Source organism: Orcinus orca, chromosome X (genome assembly GCF_937001465.1).
Source record: "Orcinus orca chromosome X, mOrcOrc1.1, whole genome shotgun sequence".
NCBI lineage: Eukaryota > Metazoa > Chordata > Mammalia > Artiodactyla > Delphinidae > Orcinus > Orcinus orca.
This window is the reverse complement of record NC_064580.1, coordinates 16,670,589-16,693,498: the sequence shown is the minus strand read 5'-3', so window position 1 is coordinate 16,693,498 and position 22,910 is coordinate 16,670,589. Positions and strand designations below refer to the sequence as shown.

The 22,910-nt window shown below is 41.6% G+C and overlaps 1 protein-coding gene across 1 annotated transcript in view; it reads left to right on the top strand.

Annotated features, from left to right (window-relative positions):
* The window catches only part of MAP3K15 (mitogen-activated protein kinase kinase kinase 15), a 147,942-nt gene that overhangs the window by 101,940 nt on the left and 23,092 nt on the right, over positions 1-22,910 (top strand). The window contains 7 exon segments of the mRNA XM_049704772.1: positions 8,141-8,190; positions 10,400-10,495; positions 15,761-15,848; positions 17,404-17,537; positions 19,775-19,902; positions 21,887-22,017; positions 22,233-22,338. Of these exon segments, the coding sequence (XP_049560729.1) occupies positions 8,141-8,190; positions 10,400-10,495; positions 15,761-15,848; positions 17,404-17,537; positions 19,775-19,902; positions 21,887-22,017; positions 22,233-22,338 (733 nt within the window).

Genomic DNA, 22,910 nt, shown 5'->3' with positions numbered 1-22,910 from the left:
GAGAGAGTGTAATCACAGATGGAGGAAAGGAGGCAGGGTTTTCCAAATATATATATTTGTATTATATGTATAGCTATGTGTGTATATACATATGTGTATATATACGTGTGTGTATATATATGTATTTATATACGAATGAATATAAACTTGTGGAAAAAAATGAGTTAAACCATGAAGGAAGTGGATAAGGAATAAAGTGCAAGTCCCTCCAAATCCCCCAAACTTGGTATGTATTCCCATCACCAATGATTTGATGGATGTCCATCTATACCTTTCTCTAAGCGCAGTTATATATGTATAATGTGTGTATACATGTATCCATTATATATATAATATACATATGTATAGGGGGAAGAAGCATTTTCATTAATGTGAGATCATATGGTGAGATTTGTTATTTTGCAACTTACTCTTTTTAAACGATCCATACATCGTGGACAGTTTTTCACATAGCACACACTGATCCACCGGATTTTTAAAATGTGATGTTCCCTATATTCCCATATCATGGTGGTGCATTTCTGGGTATGGATGAGCCATAATTTATTTTACCACTGTCCTGCTAATGCACATTTAGGTTTCAGTTTTGCATTCTAGCTGATGGTAAACACGCCAGTGCACATCCTGGTGGTTACACCATACCACGTGCGTGTAGATGTTTCAGGAGCAAAGAGTCCCAGAATTGGACCTGCTGGCTTCAAGACTACATATGTTTAAAATTCGATAGCTACTGTCAAATTTGTACTATTCTAATTTATACTCACACCAGCAATATAGGAGTGGAAACATTTTCATTGCCCATTAAAGATATTACGCAAATGCTGGGCCAGGCCTCACGTTTTGTGGTAACAGCTATATTTTCATCTGTATTTGTCTAAAGTACTTCATCAGATTTTTTCTTTAATAAAATATTTTGTAGTAATAAAAATAGGTAGCACCTTTGACAAGTACATTAGATCTATTTGCTATGTGTGTGTTTTCATGGAGTGTGGGGAGAGTTCTGCCATCAACTTGGCAAAGAAGGATTTTTTTCCCCCTGGAAACGAGTGTGAGCAATTATGTCTTAATCAGGTAAAAATAAGCAATATCTTCAAAAATAAAATACAACATCAGAGAATAAGGAGAGGCTCAGAATCATATTGGAAAATCTTTATCAGAAATAGTCATGATACAACAACTTTCCATTGTTCAATGGGTATAAAGTTTCAGTTATGCTAGATAAATAGGTCATAGAGAGCTGCTGTACAGCACAGTGCCTATAGTTAACTATATGGGATTTTGCACTTCACATTTGTTAAGAGGGTAAATACCATATTTGTTCTTACCACACACACAAATAAAAACAAAACCCAAGGGACACAAGGACACTTTGGAAGGTGTTGGATATATCTAGTACCTTGATTGTGGTGATGGTATCACAAGTGCTGGCGCATGTCCAAACTCATCAAATTATGCACATTAAATAGGTGCAGTTCTTTCTATATCAGTTATACTTCAATAAAGGTACATATGAAAAATATATAGTCATGAATGATATTTCCAGTTGCCTTAGTCTGCTTGAGCTGCTGTAACAGAATACCACAGACTGCGTGGCTTAAACCAGCGGTCCCCAACCTTTTTGGCACCAGGGACCGGTTTTGTGGAAGACAGTTTTTCCACAGACCTGGGGGGCGGGGGGGATGATTCAGGCGGTAATGTGAGCGATGGGGAGCGGCAGATGAAGCTTCGGTCGCTCACCCGCCCGCCCGCCCACTCGCCCACTCTCGGCTCATCTCCTGCTGTGCAGCTGGATTCCTAACAGGCCGCAGACTGGTACTGGTCCGCAGACGGGTACTGGTCTGCAGCCCAGGGTTTGGGGACCCCTGGCTCAAACAACAGAAATTTATTTCTCACAGTCCTGGAGGCTGGAAAGTCTGAGATCAGGGTGCCTGCATGGTCAGGTTCTGGTGAGAACCCTCTTCCTGGTTTGCAGATGGTGGTCTTCTTGCCCTCTTCTCACATAATAGAAAGAGATAGAGAACTCTCTCCTGTCTCTTCTTATATAGGGTACTAATCCCATCACGAGGGCTCCGCCCTGGTGACCTAATCACCTGTCAAAGGCCACCATCTCCAAATACCATCACACTGGGGGTTAGGGCTCCAACATATGAATTTGTGGAGACACAAACATTAAGTCTATAACACAAATGTAAGCCAGTAACCTTGTCTAATATTTAACAGCGAAGCAACCTTCTCCTCATTGATAAGAGAGTCAATAGCCATTAGTGAAGATGAGCTGCCGTAATGTGCTGGGATATTTTTCCTGCACTGTGTGCTTTAAATATTTGAGCTAAAGAGAAGAAGCTAGAATAAGATACATACATGGTGTTCATACAGATACATCTCATTTGAAGAATGCATGTGTCTTCTATTAAATTTGCCTCTTTGGTTTCTTTTTTAACCTTTTAAGTATAACACAGAAAAGTGCATAACTCATAAATGTACAGTTTGATGGATTTTTTATCAAGTGAACACACGTAAGTAACCAGTGCAACCCAGGGAAGGGAACATTAGCAGGCCCCCACCCCCCAAAGCCCTACTTATGTTCCCCCCTCCAGGTACCACTGCCATGAAGCACCCTGTCCTCAGTGTTGGGATTCTTGTACTAGAGGCCAGCCTTGCTTACATTTTTTGTGTCATTGATGCCACTGTGATGCAAGAGAATTTTCAAAATTCTATTCTGTAACCTCACTATTCCATTGATAGATGTAACAAAACACCTCATTTTTAAATTTTTTTAAATTGATCTATGTCATCTCAATTTTTTCATATTTCTTTTTTTTTTTATAAATTTATTTATTTATTTATTTTTGGCTGTGTTGGTTCTTCCTTTCTGCGCGAGGGCTTTCTCTAGTTGCGGTGAGTGGGGGCCACTCCTCATCGCGGTGCGCGGGCCTCTCACTATCTCGGCCTCTCTTGTTGCGGAGCACAGGCTCCAGACGCGCAGGCTCAGTAGTTGTGGCTCAAGGGCCCAGTTGCTCCGCGGCATGTGGGATCTTCCCAGACCAGGGCTCGAACCCGTGTTCCCTGCATTGGCAGGCAGACTCTCAACCACTGTGCCACCAGGGAAGCCCCATCGTTTTTTAATTTTTATTGGGGTATAGTTGATTTACAATGTTGTGTTAGTTTCAGGTGTACAGCAAAGTGAATCTGTTATACATATATCCACTCTTTTTTAGATTCTTTTCCCATATAGGCCATTATAAAGTATTGAGTAGAGTTCCCTGTGCTATATAGTAGGTCCTTATTAGTTATCCATTTTATATATAGTAGTGGGTATGTGTCAATCCCAATCTCCCAATTTATCCCTCCCCCCGTTACCCCCCGGTAACCATAAGTTTATTTTTTACAGCTGTAACTCTATTTCTGTTTTGTAGATAAGTTCATTTGTAGCCTTTTTTTTTTTTTAGATTCCACATGTAAGCGATATCGTATATTTGTCTTTCTGTGTCTGACTTACTTCACTCAGTATCACAATCTCTAGGTCCATCCATGTTGCTGCAAATGGCATTATTTTGTTCATTTTGCGGCTCAGTAATATTCCATTGTATATATGTACCAAATCTTCTTTATTCCTCTGTTGATGGATATTTAGGTTGCTTCCATGTCCTGGCTATTGTAAATAGTGCTGCAGTGAACATTGGGGTGCATGTGTTTTTTTGAATTATGGTTTTCTCAGGGTATATGCCCAGTAGTGGGATTGCTGGGTCGTATGGTAGTTCTGTTTTTAGTTTTATAAGGAACCTCCATACTGTTCTCCATAGTGGCTGTACCAATTTACATTCCCACCAACAGTGCAAGAGGGTTCCCTTTTCTCCACACCCTCTCCAGCATTTATTGTTTGTTTGTAGATTTTTTGATGATGACCATTCTGACTGGTGTGAACACCTCATATTTTGACAAGTAGTTGTGGAAAAAACTAATCCTGTTAAAGTGACTCTTCATACTTTTAGAGCAAAATGGTTTTGTTCTCATGGAATTCTACAAATCTATAATGGTTGCAGGTCTTTAATGGGAATTTCCATCAGTACCTATAGTATCTCACTAGTTGTAAATGTGTTACTTTGTGTATGTAGTCTGTAATAAGAAATAGAAAGAACTCTATAAGCAGCAAATGCTAGTTTTCCTTGACTGAGGAAATGTTTTGCACAGTGCTTGGTAGTTGTCAGAGCAAGTGTCTGAGAGAAATATAAATTGCCTTTTTTTCTTTGAGAGGAAGGCTTTGCTTTTGCCTTCATTTACATTTTAAAAATTCTGCAGGTTGTGGAAGCAAGCAGATTAGCCTGGAGTGAAATGATAACTTCTCTGCACAGACTTGCAGTTCTTCCCGGTGTGCTGTGGTGGTGGGAAGCAATCACACAGGCACACGTTCACCTGCAGACAGCACCGCTGTAACATTAGATTAAGGTCTGCTTCATCAGCTGGGGATTCAGAAACGTACGCTGGTCAGTGTTTAAGCACCAGCTCTCCAGGGGATATGGGAGCAGAGGGCCGATATGTAGTGTTTACTGATTTCTGTGGTGTAAATACTCCCGTCATGGCCAGTTTCACGCAAGCAACATCAGGTCACCGAGCACAGGGTTAGGAAGAGTCGTGCACAACTGGCCTCCCAAGCTGGTGCGAGCTCGCCCAGCACAGCGATGCGGGGAGGCTGCACAGAGCAGGCGCAAATGCAGTGTTTCTCCCTCAGCTTCTCGTGGGCCCCAAAGTCACCAACAGGTGCACTGTGGCCACCATTGCTATCCATACGGGTAGGGCTGCTGGTTTTGGAAAGCTCTTTGGGAGGTGCCTTTTATGCTTATATTAGCGACTGGAACATCTCACACAAAAAGTCTATGCTTTTAACAACAACCAAAAAAAAAAGTCTATGTTTTTAACACAAAAATCCCCCCTCCCTGAAAGTCTGCATCCTGGGGGTAGGAGGGCAGAGGCTGAGTCAGCACCTAGGGGATCCTGAAGGAGTCCCCTCCCTCTGACTTCCCGGCCCATTTCTCCAGAGCCCACCCCGGCTCTGCTTCCAATGCACTGTTACTGGGGGCTTCTGGCACTCTGGAGAGCTAAAATCTTGAATCTGTTTCCTCATCATGATTTGGTGAAATATCCCCTCTCAGGAAAGATTAGAATGCTGCCTTCCAGGAGGCTCGGGACAGGAGGAGAACAGTCACAGCTTTCCTGATTGACCCGCCCGGACACCACCAGATAGCTCATGAAAGACTCCCCTTGCAGACACAGGAGAGCACAGACTTCACGGTTCCATTTGTATAATATTCCAGAACAGGCAACACTCTCCACAGTGGGACAAGTCAGAATAGCAGTTGCCTTTGGGTCGACAGGAGTGGCTGGGAACAGGGGATCTGAGCGAATCTTCTGGGCTGCTGCTAACGTTCTGTCTCTTGGTTTAGATGCTGGTTACAGTGGCCTTTCATTTTGTGGAAATTGATTGAGATGATCACTGTAGCCTTTTCTGAATGCATGCCGTATTTCAGCTTAAGAGTTTAGTAATGATTTAAAAAACACTTGTAGTGGCCCTCTTGATATTCCCCAATCATTATTGGATCCTGTGACTTTGCAGATAAAACTCAAAGTCTTTTATTAAGTATCGAGCCCCTATATAACCCTGTCCTCCTTCTCCCTCCTTCTCCTCTCCCTCCCCGACCCTCAGCCCCAGCCAGACCTTCATCTGTCATCTCACAGTCCCCTGAGCTGGCCCTGCAGGAGTTCACGTCTGCACTTCTGTTCTCATCCTTCTCCCTCCCTGGAATTTGTTCTTCCAATTACCCAAGTCCTAACTTTTGCAGAGGTATCTCTAACCACCCTTTCCCGCCTTCCGTCCTTCCATTGAATGTCTGTTCGCTACCCAGTTGTCTGCATCATGTGCAAAGTACATCCTATCGCTTATTTATCCGTTTTCCAAAGTGTCTCCCCAGCTTCTCTGCAAGCCCATGCACGACTTCTGTATTTGTATATCTGTAGGACCTATGAAGCAGGAACCCCCCACCCAATGCCTATTGATTATGATGTAAAGGGAAAGCGGAGGGGAGCTCCGTGTGGTTTACTTCTTTTTTAAAAAATTTTTTTAGATTTAATTTTATTAATTTTTTTAGCCTCACCACACAGCATGTAGGATCTTAGTTCCCTGACCAAGGATCAAACCCGTGCCCCCTGCAGTGGAAGTGCAGAGTCTTAACCACTGGACCACCAGGGAAGTCCCTCCATGTGGTTTACTTCTTAGCCAGTAAATCTTCCTCCCAAATCGAGAAGTTCCCTAAAGGTACCCTAGAGTAAACCTACTTGAAAACTTGTGTGGTTGAGCTTTCTGTATACATACAGCCTCTTTCAGGCTCTCTCGAATCTGCCCTCGTTGATATTTCTGTACCTGAATCCAAAGCAGACTCCCGTTCTCCACCACTACCCTCTTTCAGTGACTTGGAACACATCCCTCCTCTGAAATACACTCAGTCTTTCTATAAAGATGGGTCTGATGTGATAGCTTTCATGTTTTCATCCACTTTCATCTTTCACAGCTCTCAGTGATTCTCACACAGAGGGGAGGCTTAAAGTCCTGATGATGGCCTCCAAAGGCCTGCATGATCTCCCTAACCTTCTCTCCCACTCCCCCTTCACTCACTCCACTCCCATCTCACTCCCCTCCTTGCTGGTCCCCAAACATGCAAAGCACACTGCTGCCTCAGGGCCTTTGCACTTGCTGGTTCCTCTGCCTGGAACTGGTCCCCCAGTTATCTGCATGGCTCACTCCCTCACCCCCTTTAGCTTTCTGCTTGAAAACTCATGACTTCCTGCCCCACCTTAATGCTCTTTGCCGTATTATTTGTGTTCATAGCACTTTTCACCCTCCACCATGCTCTTCACTTACTATTTGATTTATTACCTATCTTCCCTCACTCGATTGTAAGCCCCATGAGGGCAGGGGTTTTGTCATTCTCTGTCATGTCCCTGCTGGTATGTTGCCTAGTGCATAATAGGTGTTTCATCAACATGTCTGGATGGATCCTCTCCCATTGGGAACGATCCTCCCAACTGTGCCTGTTGTCATTGCTCCAGGATGGCAGGAAACTTGTCACCCGATCGCTTGTGGCTGTTCTGAGCCATATGCTCAGTTATTTGGCTCTCACACTTCTCTGGGAGGCTTAGCTGGTTATTTATGGCATTCCTCAGGCTAACCTAATGTATTTGCTTATTTAAAATTATTCTCTGTTGTTGTAATGTATTGGTATTGTAGCCTATGGCTCTTCTAAAACTGGGAATTCAGACACTCCTTGTGAGGCTTAGCTTTGTTCATAGTTTAAGGGCAAGGGATAGTGGTGGAGGGAGAGGACAGAGTTATATATGTATTTTTTAAGTGCAGATTGAAATCCCAGTTAGTCTTTGTATTAGTCATGGTAGGCTAGACGCTAAAACAAACATCCCCCAAATATCAGTTTATCTACGATGATAAAAGTTCATCTATGTCTCATGTCATGTCCAGGTTGGCAGGGTCCGCATTCCATCTGGTAGTGGATGGGGAAAGAGAATGTAGAGGAGAGGATTGCTGTGGAGGTTTCTAATGAGCCAAGCCCACAGGTGGAGCACATCACTCTTGTTCACATCCCATTGGTCAGAACTCCATCAAATGACCTCACCTAACTGCACGGGAGGCTGGGAAATGTAGTCTAGTTATGTGCCCAGGGAGAAAAAGAAATGAAGATTGGTGAACACTGACTGGTGTCTGCCACATTCTTGCCTCTCCAAACATTTTTGTGGGTCATTCAAGTTGGGTGGGCTGTTCCCAAACTCATCTTAGAGTTTTCCTGATACGTTGACAGAAGATGAAAGGCTGCTCACTGTGTATGTACTGTATGCCTGTTGTTTCTATTTCATATTTAGATCATTTGTTCTAAACTGGATAAGAGATACAAATGAATTTTTACAATAGGTTAGAAAATGTTTCTGGTGTTCCAAGTTATGCGAAATATCTTGCTTTAACTGCTAAATTCTATTGAAAGTAAAAAATAGCAGAAGTGATTGACCATAGAATGAAAGCAAAAATGATGCTTTGCATGGAAAACATCAAACCACTGACTTTTGTCCTTGATACCTGCAGAAACAAATTCATGAATGGAATTTTACAGCCTCTTCCATTAGAGGAATAAGAACATAAGAGAAGATGTAATTGTTTTAATACAAATAATGATGTTGTTTTTATCGCTTTGTTTGTACTTATTTATAATACGTGGTGTTCTCATTTTTAACAGAATCCAAAACAGACTATTTTCTCTCTTGTTGCCCTGCCCGAGCTTGTTCATCATGTGCTGCTAGTAAGGCTTCTCGGCTTGTTATAGCAGAGTAGCTGTTTTTGTATCCAACAGACGAAACTCTCTTGTCTCAAACTTTTTTTTTTTTTTTTTTTTTTTTTTTTTTTTGCAGTACGCGGGCCTCTCACTGCTGTGGCCTCTCCCGTTGCGGAGCACAGGCTCCGGACGCGCAAGCCCAGCGGCCATGGCTCACGGGCCCAGCCGCTCCGCGGCATGTGGGATCTTCCCGGACCAGGGCACGAATCCGTGTCCCCTGCATCGGCAGGCAGACTCTCAACCACTGCGCCACCAGGGAAGCCCCGTCAAACTTTTTTAAAACAAGAAGTTATGTGTGTAGAAAGAGAAAGTGTTTCTTCTTTGAGCCAATGATGTTCAGGTGCTCAGGGACCCCCAGAACTGAAGCTGGGAGTTACTTGGTAATGATACTTGGCTGGGATCTCCTGGGCAGAGTAATGGAGCCAAGGGCATTGGCAGGTGAGTAAGGTGGTGTATTCCCAGGAGAGGTCTGCCACTTGCTATTTGGTTCAGGAGCGCTGACCATTTGGGCCTGAATTGTGTGGCTGCTCTCTGAGTCCGACCCTGCCAGTACACCCAAGGGTGGGAGGAACTTTGGAGTAGATATGAGTTCTAATCCCTCTTTTGCTGTTTGACCTTGAGCAAATCATTCAACCTCTCCAGGTCTCAGTATCTTCATAGTTTCCATCATATTAAGGGCTTGGACTAGAACTCCATGTCTTTTCTCTGATTCTCAGACCACAGGCCAATGAATGAATCCCTGTTACCCCCAGATGCAGCATGATCCTTTCCTAGACACATCAGTGTTTAAATTGGAGTAATGTTTACATCACTTTTAAAGGGAGAGAAATCATTTAAGAACGGAGTAGCATATTTGAATAATACTGCTCAGAAAATATAATTCAAAAGGTGTTAAACATTTTCAAACATGTACTACCCAGAAACTAAGTTGTATGGTAACATGTAGTCAAGAACCTTCTGTTTGTACCTTCTCATAGAGATACCTCTTGCTGCCATTTTAGCCATCAGCAGGGATGTGCAAAGGGCCTGGGGTGAATCAGACCCTGGAACCAATGTGACGTGAAGAGCATGTGTTGAACATTCCCAAGGCTATCCAACTAACTGTGGTAGTTCCTTTAAAGATTGGTTTTGAAAAGTTACTCATGTATAAGCTAGTTTTAATTCATTTTAAATCACCCTGTACTTCTGCTGTTTCAACTCGTAATTTGTCATGTAATCCATAACATGTAAGGAATGGTCAAAGAAGCTGTAATCTCAGGAAGAGACGACTTAGAAAGGGCAAGATAAAGTGGCTTCCTTTGTTTGAAGGGCTAATCATAGAATCTAACCTTTTGCATAGTGGTACCTGGCAAAATGAGGGCCATTGCATAGGCTTTGGCACAGTGCAGGTAAAGAACTTTGTAGCAGTGAAATCCATCAGGAGATGGAATCTGATGATTTTCTGTCACTGGATATTCCAGGCAAACTGAATATTGCCTGTTCAAGGAGCTGTAGAGTCAGATCCAGGCCTTTGGTGGGGATGGATCAGATAACATTTAAAGGCCTTTCTTGAGCTAAAATGCCATGTTTATTTCCACTTCCCTTGTGTGGCCACAAATACTGTGTCCTAATATTTTTCAAGTCTAGAAATTCCTTTGATATCACAATAAATTATTTCACAAATACCTTTTTAATGACCTTATAAACTCTTGAAGACAGAAACCATATTTTATTCCCATTCCTGCTGCCCATACACTTTGCTTAACATTGAATATATAGTAAGTTCTTGATACATATTAAAGTCTGTTGATGAATACAAACTCAAACATCAGCAAGATAAATGCCCCTCCTATTTAAATTTCATAGAGAAATAGAAAGTCACTTTGGTGGGCGGGGGGTATTTGTTAAAACATTAATGAAACGTTCAAATTTGTAAGATGGAAGAAAAGCTGTTCCTAGATTTTTCTCAAAAAAATTAAATTGATATCGAAATTTATATATAATAGGCATTCTTATGTTTTGAAATTTTGCAGCATATCCAAGTTTGATGAACGGTGTTGTTTTCTTTACGTCCATGATAATTCTGATGACTTTCAAATCTACTTTTCCACTGAAGACCAGTGCAGTAGGTGAGTTTTAATCTGATTCAGGTACATTCAGTCTAATTATGGTGAATCACTTTTAAAGGGTCTTTGTTGTGAAAAATATTTAATTGCTGTACTGCGTTTCCTGAAGTTTTAACTTATGGAAAATTTTTCCAGGTTTATTGAGATATAACTCACATATCATGCAATTTGCTCATTTTAAAGTATAGAATTCAATCTTTTTGTTTTTAATATATTCACAGTTTTGCAGCCATCACCACAATGTAATTTTAGATTATTTTCATCACTCCCAAAAGAAACACAGTATCCGTTAACAGTCACTCCCCATTTTCTCTCAACCTAACCCCACCCCCCCAATCCCAGTCCTCTGCAACCACTGAATCTACTTTCTGTCTTTACGAATTTGCCTATTCTTGACATTTCATATATATAGAATCATACAATATATGGTCTTTTGTGACTCGTTTCCTCCATTTATCATAATGTTTTCAAGTGTCATCCATGTTGTAACATGTATCAGAATTTCATTCCTTTTTGTGGCTGAATAGTATTCCATTGTATGGATATATTTGATTTGTCCATCATTTGAAAGGCACCTGGTTTGTTTTCACTTTCTGGCTATTGTGAATAGTGCTGCCATAAACATTCACATGCAAGTTTTTGTGTGAACTTATGTTTTAATTTCTCTTGGAGCCTAATAACTGGGTCTTATGATAATTCTTTATTTAACTTTGAGGAACGGCCAGACTGTTTTCCCAATTTACATTCCCATCAGCCATGTATGAGGGTTCCAGTTTCCCCACGTCCTTGCAATACTTGTTACCGTCCGTCCTTTTTTTTTTTTTTTTTTTTTTTTTTTTTGCAGTACGCGGGCCTCTCACTGTTGTGGCCTCTCCCGTTGCGGAGCGCAGGCTCAGTGGCCATAGCTCACAGGCCCAGCCGCTCCGCGGCATGTGGGATCCTCCCAGACCGGGGCACGAACCCGTGTCCCCTGCATCGGCAGGCGGACTCTCAACCACTGCGCCACCAGGGAAGCCCTGTCCGTCCTTTTGATTGTAGTCATCCTAGTGGGTGTTAGATGGAATCTCATTGTGGTTGTGTTTTGCATTTCCCTAATGACTAAAGATACTGAGGATCTTTTCATGATCTTATTGGCCATTTATATATCTTCTTTGGAGAATTATCTACTCAAATCCTTTGCCCAATTAAAACATTTTTTTTAACTTTTTATTTTGGAAAATATTCACACCTACAAGAAAGTTCACTCAGAACTCCCTACTGTTAACCATTTACCACATTTGTTTTACATTCTCTCTATATGCAGATGACTATTTTGTTCTGAACTGTTCAAGAGTAAGTTGTAGACATAATGCTACATTACCTCTCGGTATTTCAGTACGTGTTTCCCTAAATACAAGAACATTCACTTATGTAATCACAGTACCGTTATCTAATCAGGAAACTAAGATTGATATGGTTCTATAATTTACAAACCTTAGCCAAATTTTACTTATTGTCCCACTAATGTCCTTTACAGTGAAACAAAAGATATTTTTTCTCTGGTTCATGATCTAAACCAGGATTACATACTAACATTTAGCCATCACGTCTGTATAGCCCCCTTTTATCTGGAACATTTCTTCATCAGTCTTTGTCTTTCTTGACTTAATGCTTTTAAAGAGTACAGGCAGTTTATCTTGTATAATCCTTCAATTTGGGTTGGTTTGCTGTTCCCTCATGATTATATTAATGTTATGCATTTAGGGTAGGAGTACCATAGAAGTGATGCCCTGTCCTCAGTACATCACATTGGGAGACATACAATATCTTTGTCTCATTAATGGTGATATTAACTTGGCTTACCTGGCAAAAGTGATGTTTGCCAAGTTTCTCCGAACTTTGCCCATTTTTAATTGGGTTATTGGTATTTTTGTTAATAAGTTTTAAGAGTTCTTTATATATTTTGGATACAAGGCCCTTGTCAGATGTGTGATTTGCAAGTGCTTCCTCCCATTCTATGGGTTATCTTTTTACTGTGTTGATGGTATCATTTACAGTACAGAAGTTTTAAATTTTGTGGCAGTCCAGTTTATCTGTTTTTCCTTTTGTCACTTGTGCTTTTTTTTTTTTTTTTTTTGCGGTACGTGGGCCTCTCACTGTTGTTGCCTCTCCCATTGAGGAGCACAGGCTCTGGACGCGCAGGCTCAGCAGCCATGGCTCACAGGCCCAGCCGCTCCGCGGCATGTGGGATCTTCCCAGACCGGGGCACGAACCCGTGTCCCCTGCATCGGCAGGCGGACTCTCAACCACTGCGCCACCAGGGAAGCCCTCACTTATGCTTTTGATGTCATATCTAAGAAGGCTTTGCCTAACCCAAGATTTTCTCTGGTGTTATTTTCTTCAAAGTTTTATAGTTTTAGCTCTTATATTTAGGTCTCTGATCCATTTTGAGTTTTGTTTTTTTTTAATGGTCTGAGGTAGGGGGTCCAACTTCATTCTTCTGCATGTGGATATGTGGTTGTCTTAGCACCATTTGTTGAAAAGACTATTTCTTCTCCCATTGAATGGTCGTGGCACTTTTTTAGAAAATCAGTTGACCATAAATATAAGCATTTATTTCTGGACTTTCACTTCTATTCCATTGATCTATATGTCCATCCTTTATGCTATTACCACATTTTCTTGATAACTGTAGTATTGTACTAAGCTGTAAAATCAGGAAATGTGAGTCTTCCAACTGGGTTCTTGTTTTTCATAATTGTTTTGACTATTGCAGGTGCTTCCATGTCCACGTGAATCTTAGGATCAGCTAGTCAGTTTCTTCAAAAAAGCCCGCTAGGGTTTTGGCAGGGATTGCTTTGTATTTGCAGATCAATTTGAGAGGCTTTGCCATCCTAACCATGTTAAGTCTTCCGTCCCATGAACATATCTTTCTATTTGTTTAGGTCTTCTTTAATGTCTTTCAACAATTTTTGGAGTTTCAATGTACAAGTCTTATACTTTTTTGTTAAATATGTATGTGTTTTATTCTTTTGGTTGCTATTCTAAGTGGAGTTGTTTTCTTAATTTCATTTTCAGATTGTTCATTGCTGGTGTGTAGAAATACACTCGATTTTTGTATATTGATCCTGCAAACTTTCACTCATTTATTAGTTCTAACAGTTTTTACTGAATTCCTTAGGATGTTCTGTATACAAGATCATGTCATCTGCAGGTAGAGATAGGTATAGTCCTTCCTTTCCAAACTGGATGTCTGTCTTTCTTTTTCTTGCCTAATTGTCCTGACTAGACTGCAGTATAATGTTGAGTAGAAGTGGCGAGAGCAGACATTCTTGTCTTGTTCCTGATCTTAGGAGGAAAGCGTCTAGTCTTACACCATTAAGCATGATGTTACTGGTAGGTTTTTCATAGATAACCTTTATCAGGTCGAGGAAGATTCCTTTATTCGTAGTTTGTTGAGAGAGTTTGTATCATGTAATTTGAGAACAGTTTAATTCAGTGCGTCTCAGACAATCATTATCACAACGTATTTAGAAATCAGACTAAATATCAGACCAGGGCACCGTTGGACCACAATCTTCAATTTTAGAGTTGGGAAATGCTGCCAGATATGAAGCAGAACATCCCTTTACTACAGAGTTTACCTTCTGACTCTCATTCCGTCCTCAGTGTCTTTTCTTGCCATACATTTAAATAAGTTTTTAATTGAGGTGTAATATACAGATGAGTGTGTTAAGTATATCAGCACCCCAGAAGGTGCCTTGTGCCCCTTCCTAGTCGTTAAACCCGCTCCTAATGTAACTATTTTGATTTCTATCACCAGTGGTTAGTTTTGCCTGTTCTTAAACTTCAAATAAATAGACTCATCAAGTATGTACTCTTTTATTTCTCACTTGTTTCTCTTAAAATAATATCTATGAGATTCAGCCGTGTTGTATTAGTTCATGCTTTTTTTCGCTGTGTAGTGTTCCATTGTGTGAATGTATATGACAATTTATCTGTTGTATCAAACATTTGGATTGTTTCCAGTTTGGGGCCATTATGAATAAAACTGCTATGAACCCTCTTGTGCATGCCTTTTGGTGAACGTATGCATTGATTTCTGCACTGTATGTACCTAGGAATGGAGTTAGTAGGTTGTGGGATAGGTTTATATTCAGCTTTGGTTGATACTAAAGTAGTCGTATCAATTTACACTTCCAACAGCAACATATGAGAGTTCCAGTTGCTCCGCATTCTGAACAACAATTGATACTGTCTTTTAAATTTTAGTTATTCTGTTGCATCCATACCACATGTCTCCTAAGAAGCTTGACTGTTGCATGTCCCAGCTTTCAAAAATTAGAAGAAGCAGAGGTGGGATGGGTTAGAGAAAAGAACATCCTAGTGTTTTTTGGAAATTATCTTAAAGTATGCAGTATTCTTCTCTGCCACCTTAAGAGAGAATACTGAATACAGATCATCTGAGTCAAGTCATTTGTATGCAAATAAATAACTACACAAGTCTAGGGAGTGGCCGATGTGTCCCAGCAGCATTTGTGAGAAATATTTATGGGTTATAGTTGATATTAAGCTTAGTCTATGTCAACAGAACGATGAGGCCGTCTTACACATTTCCTTCTCACCTCTCCCCTTATTACAAGACCTTATTTCTCACTAAGAGCTAGCGTGCTGGCAACTTGGGAGGTGATGGTCCCACTATCCTTAGCACTAATTAAATCACCCCTGGAACACTGGTCCCGGGACCAGACTTGAAGAATAATACAGGGACACCTTTGAAGAATTACAAGTTAGTGAAGTGACTCACAAACAAGTCCTGGGGGAAGCATTGAGGGAACAAGAAGGAAAGACTTATAGGGATATAATAAAATTATGTACATTTCTAATGGGCAGTTATGTAGAAAGGGACTAATTCTAAGCAGTCTATGGATGAGACCCACATAAAAGAAGTCTTAGTTCAATATAAGTGAAGCATTTCTCATTGAGTTCGCCAAAGAATGAGCTGCCTTGTGAGGTAATGAGTTCTCTGTCACTGGGGGTGTTCACGCATCAGTTAGCCAGCCAGTTGGTGGTGATATTGTATAGAGGGGATTCAAGTATCATATGGGTATTTGAACTAGATTAGATAACCAGTACACTACCATGTCAAATCAAGGAGTGGAGTGATTGTTCCATAACTTGTAAAAGCTTGGTTTATTTAATCACAGTTTAATGTAGTAAGGCCAAGTTAGAGGAGAGGAATAGGAGTGATCATAATTAGCGGCATCTTTGTGACATTTGGTGTTCTAGGTTTTGCTCTTTGGTCAAAGAGATGACAACCAATGGAGTGGGCAGTACAGTGGAGCTGGAGGGAGAGACCAATGGGGATACCTTAGAGGTGAGTCACAGAAGACCTAGAACATGGAAAAAGTTATTTATTGTGTCTTTGATGCTTTAAGAAAATGTCCCATTTTTTGTGTGAAAGTTCTTTATGTGTATATTTTAAAATACTCATTAATGAACGAGCTAGCCATCACTATTCATGACTGTCAGAGATTAAATTTAATGCATCTCTATAGAAAAATCTCATTACTTTGGCATCCTATCAACCAGAATGTGTAAGAAAAATTTGACATGGACTAGACTAGAATTCCCTTTTGTGTACAACTGATGGAAAAGCTTTTTCTATGCTAATTAATAATGTTTGTGAAACTACAAGAGAAAGAGTTGGGCAAATAGAAGCAGACTTTTTCATTTATACCTAAAATGACTTTAGTTATATCTACTTGCATTTAATATATTAAATATGATAATATGAAGAAATTAATATTAATTTCTTAATATTAAGAAAGGGTCATCATAAGCTCTTTTGGACAGCACAGTGGTAGTCCACAGATGACTACACCACTACGCACGTGTTTAAATCTTGCACAGTTATTATGACTTGCCACTAATTCAGGTCCTTGTAATTTAGTGAGATTTTGCTATACTTTCAAGTGGGCTGAAATTAATTCTTTGAGATTTCTTACAGAAAATATCAAAGGGATTCATTTTAATAATTGAGTCAGGTACTCGAATTCTTAGCTTAGAATCAAAGTTTGTTGTAGAAACGAACTGAGTGATGCACTTTGAAGGTGGGAGATAAAAGCCTGTTCTGAAGCAGGCGGATGTCTGGTTAAATCAGACAGTGATGAGACCCACTGGTAACCTTAATTGTCGTGAGCATCCCTAGAAGTGGATGGGAAGGGACACGTCCACAAGCACACGCGTTCTGTGCACTTCTGTAAGCGGGTATGGGGGCATAGAAAATAACAGAAAGAATCCCTTGCTGTCTCTGCTTTAAATAAATATTGCTCAGTCTAGAGTTACATTTCTTTTAATCATTGAGAAGAACCAACTGGAATGCAGCTGTACAATTTTTGATGATAAGATTGGGGGAACTTTGCAGTATGTGTTTAATGCTAGGTCTGTACCTCTAAAAGCAGGAGTGGGGCAGCATGTGTACTTTCTATTAAGACAATTTTAGTTTTATTTACCTTCAGTTCTTTTCTGGGCTGTAGAAGGTGGTTGCTTTCCTGGCGAGTTGATAAGGGATCATGTAAGAGGGCACCTATTTGGGGTACTTGACATGCTTAGAAGCAGTTTTAAATTGCAGCATCAAAGTGAGGGGATTTCTCCAAAAGGTGAGCCCGCTAAGTTACATATGAGCCGTATTTGTAAATTTCTTGCATTCTATTTCATAAAATCATGTTATGACTATATGAGTAACTGACAACTCTACCCCTTAAAAGCAATTATTTAATGAAAAGTATATAACCCAAGAAATGTGACCTGCCTGGTACTCAGATAATGTTATTCATAAATTTTTTAAAAATTGCAGGACAATGTTTGGGCTTTTATGGGGTTTCTCCACCACAAGCTCTGTGCTTTTTTATCTTGTTGCTTTTCCTTAGTATGAGTATGACCACGATGCGAATGGTGAGAGAGTGGTGCTGGGGAAGGGCACATATGGGATCGTGTATGCCGGCAGAGATCTGAGCAGTCAAGTGCGAAGAGCCATCAAAGAAATTCCAGAGAGAGACAGCAGGCAAGTCAGGGCGGGCCTTCCACCTTCTACAGTTGCCACCTCCATACCCCAACTCCCGTGCCCACCACTGATGGTGCATAATGAAAGCATTATGTCATCAAAAAAATTGTAATTCTCTTCTAATAAGGGTGATCTGCTTTTGTGCTCTGCATATTATAAATAGATGGAGAAAATGGAACAACTTCACTTAGAGGCATGTGGATTGCAGAGTCACGTTTTAAAAGAAGACTGTACTTTTATTTCCACCCGTCAGGAGGAAATAAAGTTTTACATTTTTACATAGGTGTTTGTTTGCAAATACTTAAAAATATGACTCAGTGTTTTAATTCACATTGTAACAATTTGAAATGGCTGTTACTTATTCAGATGTATCATTACAGAAAATTAAATGTGATAAGGAAAAATTTTAGTTTTTTGCTATACAGACTATTTTATTAATACCCTACCCTTCAACCTCACCCATAGATTTTGGACTATCGTTTTTTAAACCACAAGTACTACCAATTTATTTCTCCTACACTTTTTAAGAGTCTAACTAAAGGTTTATTCCTTTTTGAATTCATGCCCCTCCTAATTCTAAACAAGAACGTGTTGACTGTCAAGTGTTTTTGTAGAGAAGCTACATATACAGTAATGGCCACAGTATAAGAAATAATAGCTCTGTGCTCCACCGGCGTGCTCAGACCACATCTGCAGCGTTGCCTTCAGTGCTGGACACTGATGGCTGTGTGCAAATGGCCCTCCATCCAGGTGGTCAGTGAATTATTAAGGATGGATTACAAGTGATTTCTAGCAGCTGTAAGACCCTTTGTCATTCATTCGTTCATTCGTTCACTTGTTCATCTATTCATTTTTAGTGGGATTGTGTGTTATGATATTTGAATTATAAAGCAGGGTCTGAAATGAACTCATCCAACTTCTTCCAAGGCTAAGAAGGTTAAATGACTTCTCCGAGGACATGAAGAAACAAGACTGGGATCCAGTCTCTTGAGTTCCTCTTCCAGTATTCTGTCTCTTATTCTCATGATGGATAAGGCGTTGCAGTTGTTTGTTGGGGGAAAATTGCTGGCTTGAACCGCCTCCTTCAATCGGTTGTGTTAGTCGTTTCAGCTCTTCACTGCTCATGGTCGTTCCTGGGATTTTAGAGCTGGAAGGGACCTTAGAGACTGTTTTGTCCCATTCCCTAAATTTACAGGCTGAAGTTAGGATATTGGGTACCTTCTCTGTGCCAGATTCTGGGCTGGCACTGGAGACTGAAAGGGGAGTAGGATACTGTCCTAATGTTAGGGTGTGCCCAGTTTGGTAGAGCAAAGTGACAAGTGCCATAATACAGAGGTTCACAGAGTGTTTGTAGAGCATAGGAGTGGAATGAATTGCTCTTCTTGGTTGAGTTGTGGCAAGTTTGAGAAAATAAATCATCTTTGAGCCGGCCTTTGAGGGATGAGTAGGAGTTCGTCTGGCAGAAAAGGAGGCCAGAGCATTCTATGCTGAGGGGAAGCAGAGCTGTTAAGCACAGAGTGTACTGAGAGAAGAAAAAATTGTCTGTTGTGACTCGACTGTAGGATGTAGGGCAGTGGGGGGGGGGGGACTCTTGAGATGAGGCAAACATTCTTAAAGATGTAGTCTGACCTGAGTTTGAAAGTCCTTGTGTACCATGTTAAACAATGTGGTCTTTATGTGGACTTTAGGATGGGAAGTGATGTGATGGGGTGTGTGTTTTAGGAAGGGGAAATAGGGTGGCCAGAGGAGAATAGACTGAAGAGGCCAGAGGCTGAGGCTGGGAGGTCCATTAGGTGGCTGTTGCTGTAGTCTGGAATGAGTCTGCGGAATGAGACTAGAAGGCAGCTGAGGACAGAACCTTCTGGAACAGCTCCCTTCATGGGGGAGCAGAGGAAGAGAGGCTGTTGAGAGAGACAAAGGATGGTTGGAGAGTTCAAGCCCTATCGATAACCATAGTAACAGCAGCAGCCATTCACTGGGTACTTGCCACACACCAGGCACTCCACTGGGTGCCTGAGAAACTTGACACACTTTGGCCCCCGGCAGCCCTGAGTGCTTCGTGTTATTATCCCCTGTTCTACACATGGGAAGCTGAATAGTCTCATGGGAGCCAGGGGAGAGAACATTCCCACAAAGAAGGGATGGCCAGCAGCAGGGCAGGTACTGGTGAGGTGCGCTATATGGACCCCAAGCTCCAGGGATTTGGCAGGTGACACTGGCTTTGTTTTTCTCACCAGTTACTCTCAGCCTCTGCATGAGGAGATCGCCCTGCACAAGAACCTCAAGCACCGCAATATTGTTCAGTAGCTGGGCTCTGTTTCCGAGGGCGGCTACATTAAGATATTTATGGAGCAGGTGCCTGGGGGTGAGTAGTCACTGGTCTTCTGGTCTCATACCCTGAAAATCACTGATGAAAATATAATATGAGCATCGTTATTCATCCTGCCGTTAAAAAATGACACATTTGAGGTGTGGGAGACTATTTGTTTCCCAGAGGAGTTGGATTCAGATTTTCCAGTGTCACATAAACAGTCTATTCCTGGTCTGGTAATTCAATCATCAAATATTCATTGAGGATCTACTGAGTGCCAGCTGCTGGGCCGAGCACTAGAGACATAGAGATGAATAAAGCATAGTCTCTGGCCTTGAGGCCTTCACAGTTTAGGAGTTGAAATATGCTTTGGAGAAGAGGAAATGGAGGTGTTTTTAAATGACATTGTGAAATAACATGTTGACAGTGAAATTGAACACCAGTGCTTTATCCACAAGATCCCCAAAGGCAGACAGTAGAGTGCGAGGGTGGGAGTTCCTCAGGTCTGGAGCCAGCCGTCTAGTTTGGTTTTTGTTTGTTTGTTTGTTTGTTTTTAATGTTTATTTATTTATTTATTTGGCTGTGCTGGGTCTTAGTTGCGGCAGGCAGGCTCCTTAGTTGTGGCATGCGTACTCTTAGTTGAGGCATGCATGTGGGATCTAGTTCCCCGACCAGAGATCAAACCCGGGCCCCCTGCGTTGGGAGCGCAGAGTCTTTAACCACTGTGCCACTAGGGAAGACCCCAGCCATCTAGTTTGAGCTGGTCCCTCCATCTGCAAGCTGTGTGACCTCAGTTTTCTGACTGAATAAATGAATTTTAAAATTAGATTATTAATAAATACTGTCATAGTTGGAATAGTAATAATTATTGGAGTCATAATGACACTATCTCAGTGGCTTATTGGATGGGGTGAGATAATGTTTGTAAAGCTCTCAAAACGGTGCCAGGCAGAGAGCAAGAACTCAGTAAGTGCTCATTTTAAGAAAATAATGATAAAATTAATAGTAATCTGAATGCAAATATAAAAACTTGAGTTAGAAATCTGTATTCATTCATTCTTTCAACTCATAGTTACTAAGAGCCTGCCATTACATTAAAAACCTAACTATATGTCTTAAGAGTCAGGCAATGCGCTAGATTTTGAGGGTTACATTTATGATGACGTACAGTGTCTTCTTCCCTCAGACTGCTCATAGTCTAGCGGAAAATACTGATTTGTGTTCCAGACGTGAGGTCTTGAGGATGACCACAGAGCTGGAGATAGATGTGCACCTCCCCTTTTACAGATGGGGAAACTGAGGCATAGCAGGGTCCTGTGTAAGGGCGACTAGCTGATGCTGAGGGCCTGGACAATAATCTCTGAAACACAGGGTCAGAAGGCAGTGAAGGGAGATTTTCTCTGGCCCCAAAGTTCAATGTTTAATAGTATAATTGGGGTCGGGGCGGGGTGGGTGTTTAGACCGTCCTGACCCTGGGACCTGGCATTAGGAGCTTCTCACAGTGAGGACAGAGAGCCCCAACCTCCTCCGATTCGGGTCCCTGTCTCCCTTAAGGGCCCCTCACTCTGTTCCTGTCCACCTCTGATTTCAGGGTGAGGTAGAAAGCGTGGCTTTGACCCAAGCCCAATGGCTGAGACGCTTGTGCAGCATGTGCAGTGTCAGGCCAGCCCTTCAGAGTTCAGAGAGCACTGTTGCGCTCTCTTCCTGATTCTGTGCAGCTGAACAGAGCTGAGCCCGAAGGTGGCCTGGCTGAGTTTCGGGGGTCACAAGGGGTTCCTTTCCACCCTGCACCTCTGGTCAGGCTGATGTGCTGGTTCACGCCCCGTCCCTTCTCTGACTACGCTGCTTGCGCATCTGGGAAACAGGCAACAGAGAGGGAGGAAGGATGTTGCATTTAGCCCAGATACAGTGATGTGGGCGCGAGTGCTTACATTAGGTTAGAAACGTCACTTCACTTTATTTCCCTGAACCCTTATAATTGACTCTTCATCGCCCTGATGAGTTTTTTTTTTTTTTTTTTTACTGTGTCCATTTCCAGGAAGCCTTTCGGCTCTTTTGCGATCAAAATGGGGGCTGATGAAGGAGCCCACCATCAAGTTCTACACCAAGCAAATCCTGGAAGGCCTCAAGTATCTCCGCGAAAGCCAGATTGTGCACAGAGACGTAAAGGTACTTGCTTGTCTGAGCCAATGAGATTTTACTTTGCATCTCAGATCACATGAGCTGCTGGAGTGTCTGCAGGTGGACGGGCTCACGGAGGGGAGAGGATTGAGCAGAGTCTAGTCTTCCTAGAGACACATGACCATTTCTTAAGGTCCAAGTCTATTTTACATTAATTTGTTTAAATCTTTCTTTAAGCATTTGATGTTCTTCCTTTTCTGAAGGGTGATAACGTTCTGGTGAATACCTATAGCGGAGTGGTGAAAATCTCCGATTTCGGCACCTCTAAACGTCTTGCAGGAGTGAATCCATGTACAGAAACTTTTGCCGGTAAGCAGACAGAGCTTGGCGTGGGGTCGCCGTCCTGGGGTTAGGCTTGCTGCAACTGCAGTCCTTTGGAAGTTACTCACCAAGCACCTGTGTGCACGCTGGACAACTGGTAGTTGAAGTGGACGGTGTATTGTCCCCAACTTCAAAGTGTTTGAACTCTGTCATAATGATGCACTTAGCTATTTGTGGCAACGAGATTGCCTTACTTTCTTCCTTGTCTTCCAAGGTCGAGTAGGTGGTGTGCTCTGCTTGAGGTTTTCCGAGGGTTTCTAACCAGTCAGCAAAGTGGCAGCATCTCTTCTAAGTTAGTAGCACATTATTCAGAATCGTAGGTAATTCTGAATAACAGTATCCCTCAGGCAACTTATTAGAACATTTTATTGGTCTTTTATAAAAATAGCCTGTTACTTTAGGGAGTTCTGGTACCTCGTGCTTTAATATGATTATGTTTCCAAGAGAGGCTGATTCTTTTAGGGTGTTCTAAGATGGGTTTGGTATTCTAAGTGGGTTTGAGCAATTGAATTTTCTTTTCCATGTGTCAGTGATGGAATCATTTATGTGTTGAGAGGGAC